Raw genomic sequence first — 24,400 nt, 5'->3', positions numbered from 1 at the left:
AGAGATAATCTTGGAGGGAAGATACTAGCATGAAGGAGGATCAGGAAAAACTTCTTGCAGAAGGTGAGATTATAGTGAGATTTGCAGAAAATGAGGAAAGTCAGGAGGCAGAAATAAGGGGGGAGAAAGTTTCAGGCATGGAAGAAATGCAATCAAAATGCTCAGAATTGGAAGATGGCATGTTTTGTGGGAGGAGCAAAAAGGAAGCCAGAGTTACTAGAATGAAAAGTCCATGTGAGGGGAAGTAAGGTCTATAAGAAGGCTGAGAAGGTAAGAAGGGGCCAAATTATCAAGGGCTTTAAAAGCCAAACAAGGATTTCATAGCCCATCTTGAAGGTAACACATAGCCCCTGGAGTTTACTGAAGGAGGTGTGGAGAGAGTGCCACAGTCAGACCTAACCTCAAGGAAGATTGGTTTGGCAGCTGAGGGAGCAATGAGCTGGAGCGGGAAGAGACCTAAGTCAGAGAGACCAATCAGAAGATGATTATAATAACCCAGGCTTGAGTTGGCAAAGCTCCAGACCTGGTTGATGGCAATGTCCAAGGAAAGAAGGGACTCATGGAAGAGAAGTCACGAGAATAAAATCAACAGATTTGGCAATAGATTGGATTTGGAGACAGCAAGGGATTGAGGATGACAATTTCAAGCCTGGGTGAGTAGGAGGAGGATATTGCCCTCAACAGTAAAAGGGAAGTTAGAAAAACAGGAGTACTAAGGGGAAAGATAATAAGTTCAGTTTTAGACTTCTTGTGGTTGACTTGCTCAGTCATATTCTACTCTTTATGACCATTGCTATCCAGGGGATTTTCTTGACAGTGATACTTCAGTATCCTTTTGCTATTTCCTTCTCCAGTAGATCCTTTTGACCAGAAATCAGAGGTTAAGTGACTTGCCCAGGATCACACAGCTAGGAAGTATCTTTGTCCAGATTTGAACTCAATTCTTCCTGACTCCAGGCCCAGCATTTTATCCAATGAGCCACCTAGTTGCCTCCTAAGTTTTAGCCACGTTGAGTTTAAAATGTCCATAGAACTTTCCATCTGAGATGTTTAAGAGGCAGTGAGAGATGTACGACAAGGGTAAGAAGAGAGACAAGGGCTGGATAAATAGATCTGAAAATCATCTATTTAGAGATAATAATTAAATCCATAGAAGCTGATGGGATCACCAAATTTAGAAAAGTATTTTTGTCCAGTTTTGCTCTCTTTAACCCCTTATCTTGTTAAATTCAGTGCCAGCTAAAACTTGCATCCATCCTACCAACTTCATAAACTGACTATAGAAACTAAGGCAGCCCAAACTTGGCACTGAAGAAGAGAAGGCTCAGGACAGAGTCACAGTAAACAAAAACGGTAGCTTACTGGACACTTAGCTTAGGTGATGATTCAGCAAAGGCAGGCAGGAAGTAAACCAGGAGAAACCAGTGTTGTGAAAAACTAGAGAGAAGCGAGTAACCAGGAAAAGACAGTAATGGGCAGTTTCAAAGGCCACAGAGAGGTCAAAAAGGATGAAGATTGACACAGAATAGTATTCATGTCAGACCTCTGGGAAGGGAAAGACTTTAAAACCAAGCAAGACATAGAAAGAGTCACAAAATGTAAAATAAATAATTTTGATTACATCAAATTAAAAAGGTTTTGTACAAACAAAATCAATGTAACCAAAATCAGAAGGGAAGCAACAAATTGGGAAACAATCTTCAAAACAAAAACCTCTGACAAAGGTCTAATCACTCAAATTTATATAGAGCTATATCAATTGTACAAAAAATCAAGCCATTCTCCAATTGATAAATGGGCATGGGACATGAATAGGCAGTTTTCAGTCAAAGAAATAAAAACTATTAATAAGCACATGAAAAAGTGTTCTAAATCTCTGATAATCAGAGAGATGCAAATAAAAACAACTCTGAGGTATCACCTCACACCTAGCAGATTGGCTAACATGACAGCAAAGGAAAGTAATGAATGTTGGAGGGGATGTGGCAAAGTAGGGACATTAATTCATTGCTGGTGGAATTGTGAATTGATCCAACCATTCTGGAGGGCAGTTTGGAACTATGCCCAAAGGTGATAAAAGAATGTCTGCAATTTGATCCAGCCATAGCACTGCTGGGTTTATACCCCCAAAGAGATAATAAGGAAAAAGACATGTACAAGAATATTCATAGCCGCGCTCTTTGTGTTGGCAAAAAAACTGGAAAATGAGGGGATGCCCTTCAATTGGGAAATGGCTGAACAAATTATGTTTATGTTGGTGATGGAATACTATTGTACTCAAAGGAATAATAAAGTGGAGGAATTCCATGGAGACTGGAACAACTTCCAGGAAGTGATGCAGAGCGAAAAGAGCAGAACCAGGAGAACATTGTACACAGAGACTGATACACTGTGGTAAAATTGAGCGTAATGGACTTTTCCATTAGTGTCAATGCAATGTCCCTGACAACCTGCAGGGATCAAGGAGAAAAAAAACACTACCCTCAAGCAGAGAACAAACGGTGGGAGTAAAAACACCAAGGAAAGGCAACAGCTTGACTACAGGGACGGAAGGGATGTGATTGAGGAAAGACTATAAATGAACACCCTAATGCAAAAACCAATAACATGGAAATGAGTTCGGATCGAGGACCCATGTGATACCCAGAGGAATCATGTATCGCCAATGGGAGGGGTGGTGGGAGCAGGGGAGGAAAAGAAAATAATCTTTGTTTCTAATGAATAATGTTTGAAAATTACCAAATAATGTTTAAAAGCGGGGAAAAAAGGATGAAGATATAGAAAAGGCCATTGAATTTGGCAGTGAACAGATCCCTGGTAATTCTGGAGAGAGCAATTCCAGTTGAATGATGAGGCTGGAGGCCTGATGGTAGAGAATTAAGGTTAAGCAGGAGAGAAGTGAGTCCAAATCCAAAATGAGAAAGATGTTTTTGTATATGGCCAATTAGACAGATTTGTTTTGCTAGTATTATACATATTTTGTGTTCTTTCTCTCTCTTTTTTCACACTGGATGGGGAGGCAGGGGAAGAGACAGAATTGACAAAAAAGATGAATAAAAAGAAAAGAGAGTTATTGATGCATTTTTAAATGTATAGAAGAGAACAGAAGGCCACACCTCTCCTTTTACTGAGATCCAAAAAGTTTGAAATGACTTGACTAAGATCACAGGTATTAAATAAAAGCTTGGTTCCACTCTTAACCCAGACTCTATGATGTGTAAGTCGATACTCTTGTTAATACTACTTATGGTTATACATAACCATTATACATAAGCTTTATACATAAGCTTTAAGGTTTATAAAGCATAGCATTGTGGGTAGAATACTAAGAGTCAGGAAGACCTAAATTCAAAACCTGCCATAGATACTAGCTGTGTGAACTTGACCAAGTTACCTAACCTCCTTGTAGCTCGGTTTCCTCACCTGTAAAAATGAGAGAAAAGGATTCAGAATAGTGGCCTCTACTATCCCTTCCAACTCTATTTGATCTCATTTGATCTTTAAAATAACCTTGTCTGGTTATTATCATGACCATTTTACAGATGAGGAAATTGAGACTAGACCATTTTTTGGTGTGGTAACTGACATACAGAGAAGTCAAGAGCCTTGTCCTAAAATTTGTAATATCCAATGAATTGATGGTAGAATATGTCTTGAAAACATAACTTTGACTTGCCCAGCTAAATGTAGATAAGATTCTAACTCAGAACTTTGTAATTAATTCCAAGTTTAATTGCTCTATCTACTTAGCTGCCTCTACTATATCATGAACACTTCATGTAAATTTTTTTTAATAATCTATATGGGCAGCTAGGTAACTCATTGGACTGTGAGCTAGGCTTAAAGATGGGAGGTCCTAGGTTCAAATCTGGCCTCAGACACATCCTAGCTGTGTGACCCTGGGCAAGTCACTTAACACCAATTGCCTAGCCCTGACCACTCTTCTGTCTAAGACGGAAGGTAGAGATTTTCACTGGGTGAGGAAATGGCAGGAATGTATTCAGAACTGAAGGTGACAGAAAACAAAAGATGACAATAAAAATAAGATTTTATTTTCTTAAAGGAAAGTTTTTAAAAGAGATTAAAAGAGTATACCATTTTTTAAAATAGATGAGATTTTTCCCTGTGACTCAAAAGAGATTTAAAATTTTGTTGACAATACTAGCCATTAATACCTGTCCCAGAGGGTGGTGTCAGGGACAGGACATGCTTCACAGAACACCTAGTTCCTACCCTTCCCATCCACTTATTTCAATATGCACTTTATCAAACCCTCTGAATGACTCTCAAAAGATGTGGCTGATTCAAGAAAGTGCACCAGTTATCTCTCTTTCATTGAAATTCCCCTGAGACTGCTGGGAGTGTCAGCAGGTTAATAAGTAAACAGTTAGTAATACTGGTAGTTTTACAAAAGATTAAACAATATTGGTATGTTGAGCATTTATGAGGATGACAGTCAATAGACACCCCCTTCGGCCCCCATTGGTAACATTTTTCATTTTTATTTGTTGTTGTTTAATTATTTCAGTTGTGTCCAACTCTTTGTGACTCCATTTGGAGCTTTCTTGGTAGAGATATTGGAGCAGTTTGTCATTTCCTTCTCCAGCTCATTTGACAGATGAGGAAACTGAGGTAAACAGAATGAAGTAACTTGCCTAGATTCACATAGCTAGTGAGTGTCTGAGGCCACATTTGAACTCAAGGAGATGAGTCTTCCTGACTCCAGGCCCAGAGCTCTATCCATTGGGAAGGGAAGCTAGCTCAGTGGATGGAGAACTAAGACTGGAAACAGGTGATCCTGGCTTCAAATCTGGCCTCAGACACTTCCTAGCTGTATGACCCTTGCAAGTCACTTAATTCCCATTGTCTAATCTTTGCCACTCTTCTGCTTTGGTACTTAGTACTGATTCCAAATTATTCCACTGGTACTTAGTATTAATTCCAAAATAGAAGATAAGGGTTTTAAAAAATCAGTGGGGGAAGCTAGGTGACACAGTAGATAAAAGAGCCAGGTCTGGAGAAAGGAGATCCTGGCTTCAAATCTAGCCTTAGACATTTCCCAGCTATGTGACCCTGGGCAAGTCACTTAACTCCCTTCATCTAGCCCTTACCACTCTTATGCCTTTGAACCAATTCTTAACATATGTTCTAAGACGAAAGGTAAGGGAAAAAAGAAAGAAAGGGAAAGAGAGAGAGAGAGAGAGAGAGAGAGAGAGAGAGAGAGAGAGAGAGAGAGAGAGAGAGAGAGAGAGAGAGAGAGAGAGAGAAAGAGAGAAAGAAAGAGAGAAAGAAAGAAAGAAAGACAGACAGAAAGAAAGAAAGAAAGAAAGAAAGAAAGAAAGAAAGAAAGAAAGAAAGAAAGAAAGAAAGAAAGAAAGAAAGAAAGAAGGAAGGAAAGAAAGAAGGAAAGAAAGAAAGAATCATTGGGAGCAGCTGCTGGGTGACACAGTAGATGGAATTCCAAGCCTGAAGTCAGGAGGTCCTAGGTTCAAATTTGACCTCAGAAACTTCTTAGCTGGTGACTCTAGGCAAGTCACTTAACCACTGTTTGTCTAGCCCTTCCTGCTCTTCTCTCTTAGACTTGTTACCAGGACAGAAAGTAAGAGTTGGGGGGGGGGGGGGGAAGAAAGAAAGAAATCTAGTGACTGCAGAGAGCAATTTCACTTGAATAATGAAACTGGAAGCCCAAATGCAAAGAGTCAGGAAAAAATGAGAGGAAAGGAATTTTGTAAAAGCACCTATTATAGATAGCCAGAAGGCCAGGGGAGGAAGGAAAGATATCAGGGATAGATGCAATGGGGGGAGAAGGGTTTGAGGATAGGAGAGACATGGGCATGTTTTTAGGCAGTAGAGAAGCAGCCAGTAGAAAGAGAAAGATTGAAAAAAGTGAGAGGGGCTGAGCAAGAAGACAATTTGATGGAGAAGATGGGATGGCATAGGATAGCTCAAGCAGGTAAAGGGACTTCCCTTGGCAAGGAGGGGGGCCACTTCAACTTGGGAGAGAGGAGTGAAGGAGTTAAGAGGTATGTTCTGCAAATATTATTATCTCCATTTTATAAGTTAAAAAAAATGGAGGCTTAGATAGATCAAGGGATTTTCCCAGGATCACACAGAAAGTAAAGATCATAAGCCGGATCTGAGCCCTCCCTCATGCACCATGATGTCTCTGGACTTGGGAGATCACTTTTAAAATCAGAATATACTGAAAATTACAGAGGGCTCACTAGAACATTTAGCCCAACTCCCTTAATTTATAGATAAGGAAACTGAGATGCAAAAAATTTAAAAAAAAAAAAAGGAAGGGCTTCCCCAAAGTCATTTAGAAAGCTATTGTGAAGATTGGATTTGGCTCTCCCCTGATTGTAACAATGAAGGTACTTAGCTCTTCCTTGATTGTGAAGATTAAATTGTAATCCCCTGTCTATTTTTAGATTTTAATCCCCAAAATGTAAAGCACAGTACTTAAAGTTGAGTATGGAGATCTACCCATTTTTGAATTTTAACCACAAAAAGGTGTGAACACCCATTTAATACATTGAGTGGGAGTTCTGTGACCCACATGTGAAAGAGTGGGCAGTTCTGGAGTGGAGCGTTGGCTGTGATTGGTAGGTGTAAAATTTAGGGGAAATGACACATTAGAAAAGGGTCTTTAAAAGTGGAATCAGAGATACACAGAGGACAGACACTCAGACTTGGTATGAAGAGAGACATCTGGCTGTGGATCTTGACCCTGGAGGAGCTGGTACTGGAGACCTCAAACTGCTTTCCTTTTAGATGGTCACTGTGGTGAGTGTAAAAGCTGACTTCCTTCCTTGCCTTTTCTAGAGGCATGAGACTCCTTTCCCCTGGCTGGGGCCTTAGAATTGCTACCTGAGTCAGAGGAAGCTGGAGCTTGCTCTCTCTCTCTCTCTCTCTCTCTCTCTCTCTCTCTCTCTCTCTCTCTCTCTCTCTCTCTCCCTTTTCTCTCTTCTTTAATATCTTCCCTCTATTGTAAAATAAACTACCATAAATTCTATTTGACTTTAGTAATTCATTTTGGGGATTTAGAAATTAAATCCCTGGCAACCAATTAAATATTCAGTCCAACCATAAAATTAACACTAGTGACAGAGATACAACTAGAACCCAATTCTCTAGTCCTTCCACTACACAATTCCATCCCTACCTAGTGGAATGAGGAGACATGTCCGTGGGACCAACACTGCCTGTCATAGGAGAGGCATCAGACACATCCAGTGGGATTTGGCCCTGGAGCCCTAGAACATCTTGTTTGAATGCCAATATTTGTTGGCTAGGGTAGAAATGAAAGTAACATTCTAGGATCTCAGGTATCTCCCAGTTCTGACATTCCATGTCCTAAGGGCACTCCCAGCTCTGACATCATGTGATTCTACAATGCAGGTCCCAATAGTTTGAATTCCAACTTCAGTTAAATCTAGTAATGGGGCTAATTTTGTGATTTTCTTAGTGTAAGGAACCCCCAGAAAAGCTTCTTCTCTTAATACAGACTGGTACCTTCTCTGTAATACTTGACATTCAAAAATTTCCACCATCTCTAAAACATTTAGATTTTTTTATTTTCATCTCTATTTTATGATAGAGAAAATGGAGTTACAGAGACATTAAGGGCCTTGACCTAAGTTTTGGGCCATCCATTGAATGGATGGTAGAAAAGCTAAATTATGCTTTGAAACTCAAAAATCCCACACTTCCTTCAACAAAACTGCCAAAATACCCGTGTCATACTCCCACATCAATTTTATGAGACGGATACATCGCTTTACATATCGTGCCAATATAAAGAATCAATCCTCTTGAATTTGACTTTCCCTTACCAAGAGGTTGATTGCATTCTTCCTATAGAAACCTCAAGGCCCCAACTCCCTATCTCCTACTTGCCAGAAGGATATCCTTTCTAGACTTGGTATTCTTGAGTATTGGGTATGAAATAGACAGATGAGGAAAATGAGACCCTGCAAACAGAAGGAACTTGTCCCAGGTCACACAACTAATTGATGTCATGCATTTTATTTTATACATTGACAAAAGAAAGGTTAAGAACCCCTGGTTGATGACATTCTCTACTTATTTATAAAATACTTTCAAAGAACTAGATCCAAAGAACTAGAACTGGCTATGTAAAAAATCTTATATGCAAGGGACAGCTGGGTAGCTCAGTGGATGAGAGCCAGGCCTAGAGATAGGAGGTCCTAGGTTCAAATCTGACCTCATACACTTCCTAGATGTTTGACCCTGGGCAAGTCACTTGACCCCCATTGCCTAGCCCTTACCACTCTTCTGCCTTGGAACCAATACACAGTATTGATTCTAAGAGAGAAGGTAAGGGTTTTTTTTTTAATCTTGTATGCAGTATTTTAGTATCACAACTATTCAAGGCCAAAAGGGCCAAGAGAACATATGTTGTGAGAGCTACAAAAAGTCTTAGAACTTAGAACAAAGAATATTGAAGCTTACTGCCTGGGTGATTTTGACAAAATCAGTTAGTCTGTGGGCTTCAGTTTATTCACCTCTAAAATGTAGAGGTTAAGAAAAGAAAAAATAAAATAAAGACATTGAGGGTTGACTCTGGAGTTCCTTCCAGCTCTTTTTCTTTGAGCCCATGAGCTGAAAGGGACTTTAAAAACATACTATGACCAAACTATAGGAATCTTAAAACAAAGAAGTTACATAGAACATACAATGCCAAAGCCAAAAGAACTTAGAATGTTACAACATGGATTAATAGAACTAAAAGGATTTAGAGATCATCTAATACAGGAATTCTTATTTTCAGGGGATGGGAAAATTTCCCCCTTATTTTCATGAGCCACTGGTTTCGTATGTCATCCTATATATTTCATTTTGTACATTTAAGATCAATGTAGAACAGTGAGTTGGCACCACAGAGTGCATAGAGTGCTAAGCCTGGAGTCAGGAAGACTCATCTTGAGTTCAGACTTGGCTTCAGGCACTTACTAGCTGTGTGATCCTGGACAAGTCACTTAACCTTCTTTGCCTCCGTTTTCTCATGAGCCAGATGAGTTGGAGAAGAAAATGGCAAACCCCTCCATTATCTTTGCCTAGAAAACCCCCAATGGGGTCAAGAAGAGTCAGACATGACTGAAGAACAACTGAATAAAAAAACATTCTGAGAAGTGATCTATAAGCTTCACCAGGCTGCTCAAAGGATCCATGTCAAGAAAAATTTTAAGACAACTTCCTCATTTTGCAGAAGTGGAAACAGAGGCTCCCAAGGAGGATGCAACTTGTCCAAGGTCACACAGGTAAAGTTAGGGGCAGAACTGGAATGCCTTGGGAGCTATTAAGTTTGTGAAAACTCTTGACTTCCTCCCCTATTTAACCTTGCTATCACCTGTGGTTTGGCTCACTTCCATGTTGGCCGACTCTAGCAAGAAATCTAAATAGCAAAAGCACTTTTAGGCGATAACTCGAAATCTCAGGCCCTCCAGTGTCCAGGTTTGAGAATTAATTCAGAAACTCCTCACTTAGAACTCCTGGAAAATGTCCAAAAAGATGGCAAGGGGAATTGGCAGTGGCTTCCCTTTGAGTACCTTTCCTTTTTGCTTAGGCCTCTTCCAACACAAGTCTTACAAGACAGATGAGGGCTCCACAGACCAGGGAAGGTAGCCTGCTGTTGATCTCCTGGAAATCCAGAAACTTTCTACAAATAGGCAATGTGTCCATGTGGATAGAACACTGGCCAAAGAGTCCAAAGACCTTGCTCTGCCCACTATACCTGCATGACTCTCAGAAAACCACTTCAACTCTGGCTTTGAGTTTATCATCTGTAAAATGGAAGTGAATAATAAAGCCCCATCTCTCTACTTCACAGTATTTCTGATAAGATCAGTGAGGTGGGGGCAATTAGGTGGCTCACTGGATTGAGAGCCAGGCCTAGAGATAGGAGGTCCTGGGTTCAAATAAGGTCTCAGACCCTTCCTAGCTGTGTGACCCTGGGAAAGTCACTTGACCCCACCCCCACCCCATTACCTAGTCCTTACTACTCTTCTGCCTTGGAACCAATTTCTAAGCTGAAAGGTAAGAGTTTGGGGATTTTTAGGATACAAAATTCGGCAAAGAATGTAAAATCACTTTGCAGACCATAAAGCACTTTACAAATGCAAAATATTATCAACCATATTACTTTAGCAAGTGGGCAGAAAGAAATCACAGGGAACAAAAAGTGGAAACTAGTGAATCAATTTGTTAATTTTTTTACTTTGGGAAAGCATGCAAGGAAGAAAGAAATTTCATCTAGCACTTGTTTTCTTAAATTCACAGAATGTTAGAGCAGGAAGGGAACCCTAGAACACTGAATTTACCATTAGAAGGGAGCTTAGAATATAGAATGTTAGAATGTAGGATGCCAGAGCTGGTCAGGATCTTAGAACACAGAGAGTTAGGGCAAAGCACCTGGGAATGACTGACCAAATTATGGTATATGAATGTAATGGGAGACTCTTGTCCATAAGAAATGGCTCAACTCTCTTATAGGAGGAAGATTCTAAGGGGGGGGGGGTCGGGCAGGGAGAGAGACAGAGACAGAGAGACAAAGAGAGACAGAGAAACAGAGACAGAGACAGACAGAGACAGAGAGAAAGACAGACAGAGAGACAGAGACAGACAGAGAGACAGAGAGAGAGAGACAGAGAGACAGAGAGAGAGAGAGACAGAGAGACAGAGAGAGAGAGACAGAGAGACAGAGAGAGAGAGAGAGACAGAGAGACAGAGAGAGAGAGAGACTCAGTTTTCTCCTCTATAAAAAGAGGTTGGACCCAAAGTCCTCCAAGCTCCTTCCAGCTCTTCTATGCTTTGCTGCTGCCACCTACTGTTCCTTTTGGGGGAAAAGATTTAAGTACTGGTGAAATACAGTGGTCCTAATGGCACTAGACAAAGTTGAATGAAAACAATATCAGTGGTTTGTGTTATAAAACAGATAGCAGGGGGCAGCTGGGTGTCTCAATGGGTTGAGAGACAGGCCCAGAGATGGGAGGTCCTGGGTTCAAATCTGGTCTCAAACACTTCCCAGCTGGGTGACCCTGGGCAAGTCACTTCACCCCCATTGCCTAGGCCTTACCACTCTTCTGCCTTAAAACCAATATACAATATTGATTTTAAAATGGAAAGGAAGGGTTTACAAAGGAAATAAGTAGCAGCCAGAGAATTGGTCTAGGGAGTCAGGAAATACCTAGCTTCAAATCCCTCCATCCATCCTAGTTGTGTGACCCTAGGCAAGTCATTTAAGCAATTCTATAAGACTATAAGTCCAGAAAAAGCCCTGATAAGCATCAATAGGAGAAATTTCTTCTCTGGGAGTTTGCTACCTCAATGAAATCATAGATCTGGTTTTTTAAAAAGTTTTACAAGCTAATGTAAGCCATGGAGAAACACTAGATGCCTTCCATTAAAACCAAATGTTCCTTTCATCTTAGAATTAGCAAGAAGGGATGTAAAAGAAATTAAAGGATTATACATTGGCAACAAGAAGCTGAAATAGCTCTATCTTCAGACTATATGGGGGGGGGGGTAAATAATCATGGCTCCCCTGATCATCTGGAGTTGAATATGCCACACTGGAGCATACCAAGAGCTGATCTAGACTCCCTTCTAGTGGCACATGGCTCTGTATTGAAGGGCTGGTGCTTTGGGATGACAGAACAATACCTTTATTGGTCCCTTGGTCTCCATGATAGAGGAATGGGTACCTGTGTTGAAGACCACGGGTCATTGAAGCAGGAAAAAACTTCCTCCTAAGAGAGCTTGCTCTTGTCTTCCTGTCTTGGGAATGTGAGGAAGGAAACTATCTTCCTTACCTTAGAAATGGACTATCTGTCTTCTCTATTTTTGGCTACTTTACATGGGTGGAACCTAAATTTTCTTTAAGTGATTTCTCCCAGGACTCCAGGGTGGGGTCATAAAGCACAAAGAGTTAGCCCAGCTCTTTAGAGGTCAATCAGGCTTCCCCAGGACTAACTAGAACCCCTTAGTGGAGCAGGGAACCCTGCCCCAGGGGGTGACTGATAGTTTATTACTACACATATTCATAGAAAACTCATGGGGGCAGCCAGGTGGCTCAATGAATAGAGAGTCAGGGCTAGAGATGAGAAGGAGTGAGATCTGTTCCTTCACTGAAGCAATGCAAATTTGATAAGTATCCTAAAAAAAAGTCCTAGTTACCCTGCTCTAGTCATAGCTGTGAACTCAAAACAGTAAATGAAAACAGAAATGGAGGAGGGTAGCTAAGTGACTCAATGGATAGTCAGGCTTAGAAATGGGAGGTCCTGGGTTCAAATCTGACCTCATACACGTCCCATCTGTGTGACCCTGGATAAGTCACTTAACCCCCATTGCCTAGCCCTTTACCACTCTCTTCTGCCTTGGAACCAATACATAGTACTGATCCTAAGATCAATAAGGGTTTAAATAAGATCAACAGGGATTTTTTTTTAAAAAAAGAAATGAAGATAACTAATTACTTTATTAAAGTGGTGGGAAATAATTAAAAAAACATAAAAATCACTCACATTTTTAAATAATGCCACAAAGAACCAAGAAAAACTAACATATATCTTAAAAAATAATGACAAAGTACATCAAATATTTGGACATTAACTTACCCCATGTACAAGAACCCTTTATGAAAACAAGCTCAAAACTACTCACAGAAGTAATGGGGAAAGTGAACAAACCAAAGGATATCTCCTGCTCACGGTTACGTTGAATCAAAAATAGTATCAATCGATTATTTTAATAGAATTTGACCAAGTCATAGCAAAATTCATATTTTTAAAATATGGTCAAGAATAACAAGATCAATGAGAGAGAAACCTGAAGGGTGATGGTACAATAGCTCTCAAACTATGCAAGAAAGCAATAATTATGGGAAAAGAAGATCCAATAAAAATAGATCAGCTGAACAGAGGACCCAGAGACAATAGGATATCTGCTTTTCTAAAACTGGGCCAGACAAGTGGGTGATTTTGTCAGGACGGAGAGTTACCAGAGCCAGATGCAAATTGATATCTCCCCTGAAACCCAGCCTTTGAGAGTCACCCAAGACACTAACGGGTTGAGCAAAAAGTGCCCCAGGGCTCCAAGGTATTTACTGGAAGGGGCAGGATTCTAATGGAACCCAGGCGATTTGACTCCAAATCAAATTGGTTGTTTATTTAATTAAATTAGAATATTTTTCCAATAACCAATAAACTCCACTGGTTCTTCAGAAGAGAGAATGTTAGATCACAGCATCTTAACGCTAGGAGGGACTTTAGAAAGCAGAATGTTAGACATTACGGATCTGCCCCACCACATGCACATGCACACACACACACACACACACACACACACACACACACACACACACACACACACAAGAATTAGTAAACTGAAGCCCAGAGAGGGGAACTATGTGATGAAGGCCACACTGACAGTAGAACTCAAGTTTCTACATTCTCCCTCTCCATCAGTGGTTCTTTCCACTATATCACATTAACGATCAGTATCTTGAAAGAGAAAAAATCAAGAAGGAAAGATAAGGGATATAAAAGAGATATAGGTAGCTGGAAGAGATGAATAATATAAAATATGATGTAAATGGCATAAAACATGTGAAATTTAGAGGATCCTCATCCCCAACAGGATCATCCCTACTTTATCAGACCTTGTGGTTTTTTGGTCCTTGTTTTTCAGTTTATGTGTGTTTCTAAAGATAGGGTCTCCCTATGTTGCCAAGGCCGGAATTGCAGCAGCCCCTCAAAGCCAGATCCCCATCACACTTGACATGGAAGCTAGACCTTGGCCTGATACAGATCCAAACTTCCAAACTCAAGAGATCCATCAGCCTCAGCCTCCCCAGAAACAGAAAACTAAAAGCCAATGACATTTTGTGCAATGTAGCAGACAGAAGAGAAGATGATTTTTCCCAAGACTTAAGTCATTTCCATCTCACTTCACACCAAAAAACAAACAAAACCCCCTTTTTTTAAAGTATGTTTAAGTGATACATGTACAACCCAGTGAAACTGTTGTAGGCTCCAGGAGCAGGGAGGGAGGAGGGTAGAGAAAAAACATGAATCATGTAACCATGGAAAAATATTCTAATTTAATTAACTAAATAAATAATTTTTTTTAATTGAGTAACGTTCACTGATACATGGGATACACCGCCCTCTGGTGTTCAAAACAAAGAAGGACAAATGAAAATTTTACATCTACATACTGTATGCACACACTTTAATGGGCTTTATTAATGTTACCTCTTGTTATTATTATAGCTGCAAGATCCAAGTACTGTTAAAGAACTTTATTTGTAGGAGTTTTTACATTTTAGAGCTGGACACTATCTGGAATGTAGACTTTTAGAATATACAATAGCACAGTTGGAAGTCAGGGGTGGAAGGAACCTTAGAACAGAGAAAGTCAGAACATGAAGGTTAGTACACAGGCTATCAGAACTGAGAGAGATCTTGGAATATAGAATGTCAGATTTTAGAGGGATCTTAGAATATGATTAGAGCTGGAAGAGACTTTTTTTTAAACCCTCACCTTCTGTCTTGGAATCAATACTGAAGTGACTTGCTCAGGGTCACATAGCTAGGAAATGTCTGGGGTCAGATTTGAACCCAGGACCTCCCATCTCTAGGCCTGGCTCTCAATTCACTGAGCCATCCAGCTGCCCCCATGGGAGGGACTTTTAAACATTCTCCAAACTAACTCCTTCACTTGACAGATAAAATACTGAGGCCCACAGAGAGAGTGACAATGCCTCCTAAGGGTGTAGGAATAGCTCCCATGAGACAAGCTAATAATGCTAAAATCCTGAATAAAAATAGGAAATATCAAAAATAGCATCATTACCAGTTTATAACAAAATCTTTTGCTTTGACTGTTAAATCCTTTCCTTTCTGAATCCGGGATTACTATGGTCCGAAACTTATAAGGAATAGAAGATTGCTTTGGATATGCGCCAGTATAACCTAAACGATTAAAAAAAAAAGACAGTTTTTTAAAAACAGAAAAAGATGAACTGAAGAATTTGGGAAATGGATCTCAGAGATCAAGATTGAGTTGGGAGTAAATTAACCCTTATAGGAGGAACCTCTTTCAAAATCTGTTTATTCAAATTCAGTCAGATACCAAATACTTATTAAGTATCTATATAATGTGTGCAGAACAATTCATTCCCTGGGAAGATACAAAAAAATAATAATAATAATTGTAGCTCCTGACTTCTCACCCAGTTTAAATAAATCTTGAGGAACAGGACCCAACAAGAGTCATTTCTTAGTCACTAGTTCAGATATATTGTCATAACCAGACTAGACAGAAACATCACAAATCACAGAACCTCAGCTATGGACGTGGAAAGCAAATGTATACTTGGGGGGAAAAAGTCTCCTCTAAGACCTCCCCAACAAGCAGCCATTCAGCCTTTGCGGAAACCTTCAGGGAGGGGGAGCCTGCCATATCTAAGGTGGCCCATTCTACAGTAGGATAGCATGATGGGAAGTTTTTCCTTCTCTCAAGTATAATATGCATCTTCACTGCTTCTGCTAATTAGTCCTAGTTCCATCCTCTGAGGCCAAGTAGAACCCTGTGACGAATGCTTAAAGACAACTCCGAAGTTTGGCCCACCTCCTCCATCTTTCCATCCTTTTGAAGGGCCCCAGGAAAATGTCTGTTCAGCTGAGATACAAATAATCACACTATTCTTAATGAAATTACTACTGCCATATAAAGCTGTTCATCCAATACAGTGCTTTTGAGGAAGAAATGAATAGCAACAGATGGGGTGTTGCCCTCCATCAGCCCATCTGGGGCAGCAAGAGTTTAATGAAAAGGGAGCTTGTCAGCACTCAGCCTACAAGTGTCTAGATTTCAGTCCTGATTCCAAAACATCAGCTGGATGATTTGGGGCAAGTGAGTTTTCCCCTCTGGGCCTCAGTTTCCTCCTCCATGTAAGACTTATTTTGACAACCTCCCATTCCTCAGTTAGGACATATTAATTCCCTACATTGGCCAGACCCATAAAGATGGAAAATAACATCAGGGGATAACAGTAAACAGTAAGAGAAGACAAGACATCCTGCAAACTAAAGGACTTTATAAAGGACAACATAGTACATCCTTTGACTTGACTATACTGCTGTTAGATCTAGACCCAGAAGAGAGCTAAGAAAGCGAAAATCGTCCTATAAGTGCAAAAAAAAAATTTATACCAGCTTTTTGAGTGACAAAGAACTGAAAACTAAGGAAGTGCTCATCAGTTAGAGAATTGGACAAATTGTGGGATGTGAATGTGATGGAGTACTGCTGAGCTCTAAGAAGGGGCAAAAATAAGATGACTTCAAGGAGATGTGGACAATTTTATATGAACATTTGTAGAATGAAATGAACAAAACCATCAGGAAAAAATATATATATGTAGTAATATCAATATTATAAAAATGAACAGTTCAGAAGACTTGTTTAAACTAATGAAGAGGGGAAGCTAGATAGCCCAGCAGACAGAGCACCAGGCATGGAGTTGGGAGGACTTGGTTTCAAATCTGGCATCAGATACTTCCTAGCTATGTAACCTTGAGTAAGTCAGTCATTTAACCCCTATTGCCTAGCCTTGGCCACTTGTCTGTCTTAGAACTGACAGTAAGACAGAAGAGTTATTTTAAAATTAAATGATAAACAATGATAAACAATGAAATGAGCAGAACTAGGAGAATAATCTGTACAATAAGAAGAACTTTGAAAACTAAGAATTATGGTCAATAAGGTGACCATCCATGATTCCAGAGGGCTACTGGTCCGCAAAAAAGGAAAGAAAATTCCTTGTGACATATATGCATAGACAAGCAAAAAAAATTCCTCATTGGCCATGTTCAAAATATATGTCTACAAGAGATGAATAAAAGGTACAGAAGTAGACATATATTTTGAACATGGCCAATGAGGAAATTTTTTTTTGCTTGTCTATGTATATATGTCACAAGGATTTTGCTTTTCTTTTTTTTCTTTTTTGAGGGAGAGAAAAATATATTTCTGATAGTTAAAAAAAATAAAACTTTTATTTAAATAAAAAAGAGTTGGATAGATAACTCAGACTGAATTGCTTTTCAACTCCAGGAGGGAGGAGGCAAGAAAAGAGAGAGACAAAATGAATCATATAACTTTGGAAAGTTTACGTGGATATTTGTTATTAAAACAAAATAATGATAAAACAAAAAAAAAACAAAAATAAAGAGTTGGAGTCGGGGGAACAACACAGAACGTTCCCAGGTCTCTTTCCCTGTTCTGTGCTCTTTACTCTTGGTAACCTGGCTAGCAGCAACACCTGGAGAAAAGCAGGAAAGAGGAAGCTACATAGACTGCCCTCAGAGTTGTAAAAAGAAACTACCAGAGGAGAAGACAATGTGAGGTCAATGTGGTAAATTGATAGATACACTGTCTTCCCTCTGCCCCCACATCCAAGACTTGAAACCAGGGCCCTAAAACTGCTTCCCTGTTAAAAAAAAAAAAAAAGATCCAGTATACCTTTGAAGACTGAACACAAAAGAGAAAGATGGTGGGACTTTGTCCAATAGTAGCCACACTGTGCCATCTGGATAACTGGTAAAAATAAACACTCCAGTAGGGGCTCAGGGGCTATGATCTTGTGGGGGCTGACCCACAGAATGCTTCCAACACTTGGTGCCTATGTATGAAAGGGTGTCCTGGATGTTACAATAATAACAATGAAAGTTTCTATAGCACCTCACAAAGTTTACAAAGCTCAGTAAAAACCAAAATAACATGAGCTAGGAAAGAGGACCAACGTACTCAAATTAAGTTTTCTAGTGCCAAGAGCAAGGGCTCTTTCCTTTACCAATTTACACTCCTCAAGAAGCTTCCAGGGCTTCCCATTGTCTTTAGTCAATATTGAAAGCCCATCACGATTTCATGGAAGCTTGCTTTTCAAGGCATATTATTCACTATTCCTCCTCATGCACTCTACAGTCCAGCCAAATTGGACCACCAGTTCTTCCTAACCCTTTGTAAAGGTTGTTTCCTGTCTCTGGGTCCTTCCCTCTGATTCTTACACCCATAATATTCTCCAAGGCTCAGTTCAGGCACCACCTCCTTTAAGAGATCTTTCCTGACTCCCTTACTTGTTGGTACCCCTCCTTAAATTATTGTATATTTGTTTTTATGTATCATATATTTTCTTATCAATGCTGCCCCCAAATAAAAGATTGGGGTAGAGACTGGTTCATTTTCATATTTGTATGAAATATGAATTTCAGTCACAATATTAGTTGACTGATACCATGGTGAGATGATAAATTTTAAAATTAAAAATTCCATGAGGGGGAATTTAGTTAGCTCAGTGGATTTAAAGCCAGGGCTAGAGATTGGAGATTCTGGATTCAAATCTGGCCTTAGGCACTTATTAGCTATGTGACGCTTGGTAAGTCACCTCACCCTGTTTGCCTCAGTTTCCTTATCTGTCAAATGAGCTGGAGAAGGAACTGGCAAACTAGTCTAGCCTCTGCAGAGAAAACCTCAAATGGGATCATGAAGAATCAGACATGACTGAAACAACTCAATAATTCCCAGTGTCTCAAATGGTACCATGCACATAGTAGGAACTTAAACATGTCTAAAAACAACTGAATTGAAATAGGCATAGTCAGCCTCTAAGATTGAATAAATAGTACAGGGATAGATAATCTATCACAAGCTTCCTGCCTAAAAATGGGGAAGGGGAGGGCATGTTACTATCACTATAAACCTTTGATCTTTTTTTTTTTAAAGACCATCTGCTATTTCAGGCTACCAGTTCTGATCTCCTGCTGCCTCTTCAGTCTCCTGCCTCCCCGACTAGCCACTAGTACCTACAGTTTAGGAGAAAAGCACAGAAGACTTGGACCCAGGGCAAAGATCCCTGTTCATGCTGGCCAAGGGAATGCTCTGAAGACACTATGAAGAATTAATTTGATTCCAAAAATATGTCCAAGGCACTGAGGACATAGAAATAAAAAGATCTAGTTGCTACCCTCAAGGAAATGCAAAAGACCAGAGATAGAAAAGATCTGAAAGGATAGAATATTAGAGTTAGGAGAAACCTTAGAACACGGAATATCAGAGAGAGGCGGAATCTAGAAAGAGAACTTAGAACACAAATATTATATAGCCTTTAGAAAACTCAAACAATAGAACAATAAAGCATAGAATAAGAGAACAAAATTAGAGAAATGCAAATTAAAACAACTGGGAGGTTCTACTTCATATCTACCATATTATCAAAGATGGCAAAAAAAGGAAAATAGTAGTTGTTGGAGGGGCTATGGGAAAACAGGCAAACAAATTCACTGTTGTGAGCTACATTCCAACAACTCAGCTCTACAAAGTACATGGATTATATGCATGGAGATCTCTCCCCCCCCCCATCCCAATCCCACACACACACACCCTTAAGCAAATGTTTATTAAATTCACAAGACCTTTTTGTAACTTTTTAGAATGTCTGGATCTTCTGTGGAAGTCACTTTGGATAGTAGCCATGTTACAAAGGAGCAGCAACCAATCTGGATCTTCTGAAAGAAAACTTCCCTGACATTTTTTCTTCTAATTATTACCTAGAACATGAAAATGCAATCTTTTAAGGGCATGAATGGCATTATGGCTATTGTTTCTCTCTCTCTCTCTCTCTCTTTTTCACATATGTCAAGTTTCCACCTAGATTATAACCTTTCCAAGGGTAAGAATTATATTTATGTATAGAATCAATGAATGTTAGAATTAGAAGAGATCTTAACACCTAGGAGGTCATGGCTGGGGTGGGGGAGATGTCAAAAGAGAGAATGTTAAGGCTAGAAACAATGAGATAACTCTTGTAAAGCATTTAGGGATTGGCATATAGTAAGTACTTAATAAATATTTATTCCCTTATTCCTAATTTAAGGAGCTCAAAGGGCAGAACCACCTATGAGATCCTTATTCACTCAAAAGAATTCAACCTAATTAGCCACATAGGAAACAAGTGAATGAAGAATGTCTATTGTCCAAACTATGATAGTTAGCTAGGGTTTTGTGATTTTCTACTCTTTTAAGATATGCTACTATTACTAAAATATTCCATTCTAAATTTATATAACATATTGTTCTAGTATCATTTAAATTATAATTAACAAATTATTACATTATATAAATATGTTCATTATATATGTCTTATATATTACAGTATAATAATAATCATATAATATACATATAAATTTTTCATATAATTTGTCATTCATATAAATTGGATATATAATATCTATTAATGACTTGTTTATATTAATGTTATATTAATTTAGAGTATTATTACATTAATTAAATACTATGTCATATGTTAATTTATTATATGTAAATATATATTTATTACTAACTTTCTAGCAGAGTGGCATTGGCTGAATAAAGTTCTATGGCCCCTGCTATACTAAATATTTGTAGAATTGAATGGAATTGAGTCATTACTTGTGGAATGCTTACTCTGCACCGAACTCTGTTTTTGGAGTTGTGGATAGAAAATGAGGAAGGAGTTGAACTACATCAGTGGTTCTGAGACCATTTCAAGGGGCCCTCAAAGTCAAAACTATTTTCATACTAATATTAAGATGCTATTTGCATTTTTCACTCTCATTCTCTCTTGAGTGTACAATGGAGTTTTCCAGAGACTACATACCTATGAGTTAAGAATTTAGCTAAAAACCTGTGCTATCATTTTTCAGGAGTCTCCAAGTAGTCTTTCAGTAGTCTTTGTGACCGCATTTGGGGTTTTGTTGGCAAAGATACTGCAGTGTTTTGCTATTTCCTTCTCCAGCTCATTTTACAGTTAGGGAAACTGAGGCAAACAGGGTGAAGTGACTTGCCCAGGGTGACCCAGCTAGAAAGTGCCTGTGTCCCCATTTGAATTCAGGAAGATGAGTCTTCCTGACTCCAGTTCTGGTACTCTGTCCAGCTGCTCATGTCCTACAAACATGAAGATTAAGTTAATATTTCAGATATAGAATTACATTTTTGCCTTACAAGTGAATGAACCTACAAACAAGGTTAGACTTGATGTTTGGTTTTTCGTTGTCTTGTATCAATCATCACCAGTCATCAAAGAAGATATTACTGTTATGTGAATGCTTTCCAACAAACAGAAGTATTTCTGAACTATTCAGAGTTGAGTAACTTTTTTGAATCTTATAGTTTATCCTTAAACAACTTTGGTTGGCATTTGTACTGTTGGTGAAAAGCAATGGACGATCAAACCGCTGACTCCTAGGCCCAAAGGAAGGTCTTGACACCTAACTATCCTAGTTTTCTTCACCTAATATTATCCTATTCTTCACCAGTTTCATTCAAGTATTTCCTCAATGGAGCAGCTAGGTGGCTCAGTGGATGAAGAGTTAGGCCTGGAGAAAGGAAGAAGACCTGGGTTCAAATTTGACCTCAGGCACTTCTTAGCTGTGTGACCCTGGGCAAGTCACTTAAGTTCCACTGCCTAGCCCTTACAGGTCTTCTGCCTTTGAACCCATATTTCCGATATTCGGTATCAATTCTAAGACAGAAGATAGGGTTGGCAAACAAACAAACAAGAAATAATGTCCTCGATGAATCCATAAAAATTATTTATTTTATTAAATCTCAACCCTTGAGAACATCGTTTTAATGCTCTGCAACATGAAATGGAGAGTCCACATAAATCAGCTCTGCTGAATACTGATATACAATGGTTGTCTTGAAGAAAAGTCCATGTGAGATTGTTTTTGAGTGGAGAGCTATCATGCTGTCAACAGTCAAGAGAGGCCAAAAAGGCCCCAAGACCATTTTGTACTTTTCTTTGTTTCATAGGTTGTCATGGCCCAAGAATTCATTGCCAAGTGACCAGCCAATTAGAGATCAACTCCTCTTGACTCAGGCTGGTATTTCGAGATCCGACATCATCTGCTTCCAGGGTTGTTCTGTTTTATAAACATTAATTCATGTTTTCCTTCTAAACTATAAACCTGTCCCTAGGATTCAAATGCCATGCTTTTATACTGCCTAAGACAGTAGAGGTCATTTGTTCTCTACTTATCATTTTTATTATTATCAACAGAGCTTTCCACTAAGAACACAGAGTCCTGACTGTGAAATGTTGGGAGAACATTGGAAATTGCCCAGGGTCACTTCTCCCTTTGTGCTTAGGAAATTCGTCTGCTTATTGCCCAAAGGTAATGATTCTTTTTTTGCCCTCACATTTGGCAAAGCTTTAATTCCTATATTTTATATGTGTGTGGCTTTTTTTTCTTTTTTTTTTCTCTGAAAGGCTAAGGATTAGCTGACTAATGCTATCCCATTTTTAACCCTTACCTTCTATCTTAGAATCCTGTTTATTAGTTCCAAGACAGAAGAATAGTGAAAGCTAGATTTTAATGGAGGTTAAGTGACTTGCCCAGGATCACACACAGCTAGGAAATGTCTGAGGCCACATTTGAACCCAAGACCTCCTATCTCTAGCACTGGATGTCAATCCATTGAGCCATGTGGTTGCCCCCCTATGCTATTAAAATAATAACAATAATAATCAGTTCTTTCTGTCTTAGAACCAATGGGTTCTAAGGCAGAAGAGCAGTAAGGGTTAGGCAATAATTCTTAAAATATGAGTAAATCCAAGCAAATAGGTGTGGAGCAGAAACACTTTAAGTGCACTCTGTGTATAAATCATAGAGTTAGAAAAGATGTTAGAACACAGAATATGGTTGCTAGGAGAAACCTTAAAAGAGGTGGCAGCTGGGTGGCTCAATGGATAGAGAGCCAGGCTTAGAAAAGGGAAGTCTGGGGTTTACATTTGACCTCTGACACTCCCAAACTGTGTGACTCTGGGCTTAATCCCTATTGCTCAGCCAGTATCACCAATATTTAACTTTGATTCTAAGACTGAAGGGAGGGATTAAAAAAAAAAAGCAGAGATAATGAAATAGAAAGGGAAAGATTTTCAGATACAAAAGAGGCAGAGGCAGAGGCATAGCTGCATGTAACTTGCGCTAGGGCAGAGACTCTTTCAATACCTCCATCCCAAACTTCTCTTGGTCCAAAAACCCCAATAGGTATATGAGAAATATAAGTGGCATTTCACCATAAGTAAAAGTAAGAAACATCCTGTGGTGAAAGAATTACTGATCCTTTATCCCCTAAGAGAGGCAGCATACAATACTGCAGAGAACACTGGCTCTAGAATCAGAAGGACCCCATTTCTGATGTTGCCATTTGCTAAGGTTAAATGACCTTGGACAAGTCACTTGAACTCCTTGGGTTTCCCTTAGTTTTTTCATCTGGAAATTGAGGGGATTAGATTAGATGGTCTCTGGAATTCTCTTTGGCTCTAGATTCATGGTCTTATAATCTTTCCTAGAGGTTACAAACTACAGATCCAAGGCCATAAGCTTAGAGTTACAGCCCTTGATAGGGAAAAAAAGAAGAAAAAACACTTTAAATGCATCCAGCTAAGTCAGATAGTAGAGGTGATAAATATTGAAGCTCCTCATCACAAAGTGGGCTCCACCCAAGAGGTTCAGTAGATCAACCTGTCCAGCAGAAGCAGGAACCCCTATAAATAATCCAATCTGATCAATCTGCCCTGACCTAGAGAAATGCAAATTAAAATAACTCTGAGGTATCACTACACATCCATCAGATCAGCTAATGTGACAGAAAAGGAAAATGCAAATATTAGAATGAATATGGAAAAACTGGGACACTAATACATTATTGAAGGAGTGGTAAACTAGTGCAACCATTCGGGAAAATAATCTGGAACTATGCACAAAGAGCAATCAAACAATGTATATCTTTTGATCCAGCAATACTACAACTAGATCAAAGAAAAGGCAAAAGGACTCATGTACAAAAATATTTATTGCAGCCCTTTTTGTGGTGGCAAAGAATTGGAAATGTAGGGAATGCCCATTAACTGCAGAATTGAAACTGAACAAGTTGTGGTATATGATTGTGATGAAATACTACTGTGAGATAAGAAATTATGAAAGGGTAAGAATTGTCTGAACTATGAATGCAAAATGAAGGGAGTAGAACCAGGAGAAAATTATACACGGTAACAAGAATACTGTAATAATGATCAACTGTGAAAGATAACTACTTTGATCAATAAAATGATACAAGACAATTCCAAAGGATTCACAATGAAAAATGCTATCCATTTCCAGAGAAAACTGATGAACTCTTGAGTGTAGATAGAAGCATGTTTTTTTACTTTTTCTTGCTTTTTTTTGGAACATGGCTAATATGGAAAAATGTTTTGCATGATTTCATATGTATAATTGATATCAGATTGCTTGCCTTATCAACTGGTTGGAGAGGGGACAAAAGGACAGAG

The 24,400-nt window shown here is 39.1% G+C and overlaps 1 protein-coding gene across 5 annotated transcripts in view; it reads right to left on the bottom strand.

Moving 5' to 3' along the window:
- The window catches only part of STPG1 (sperm tail PG-rich repeat containing 1), an 81,238-nt gene that overhangs the window by 53,054 nt on the left and 3,784 nt on the right, over window positions 1–24,400 (bottom strand). For 2 of the 5 annotated variants that reach the window (XM_007491307.1, XM_001365901.2), the window contains exons 2-3: window positions 19,497–19,631; window positions 14,878–14,996 (exon numbers count right to left, since the gene is read on the bottom strand). The exons of 1 other annotated variant lie outside the window; for it this stretch is intronic. In XM_007491307.1, coding sequence (XP_007491369.1) covers window positions 14,878–14,996; window positions 19,497–19,557 — 180 coding nt within the window. In that variant the 5' untranslated portion in view covers window positions 19,558–19,631. Of the gene's footprint in view, window positions 1–14,276; window positions 14,424–14,877; window positions 14,997–19,496; window positions 19,632–24,400 lie in introns of those variants that run through there. 2 more of the 5 variants (XM_056795566.1, XM_056795565.1) reach the window with 2 other exon arrangements.

This window comes from Monodelphis domestica, chromosome 4 (assembly GCF_027887165.1).
Source record: "Monodelphis domestica isolate mMonDom1 chromosome 4, mMonDom1.pri, whole genome shotgun sequence".
NCBI classification, from domain to species: Eukaryota; Metazoa; Chordata; class Mammalia; order Didelphimorphia; family Didelphidae; genus Monodelphis; species Monodelphis domestica.
The sequence above is the reverse complement of the archived record's forward strand: the minus strand, read 5'-3'. Positions and strand labels throughout refer to the sequence as shown.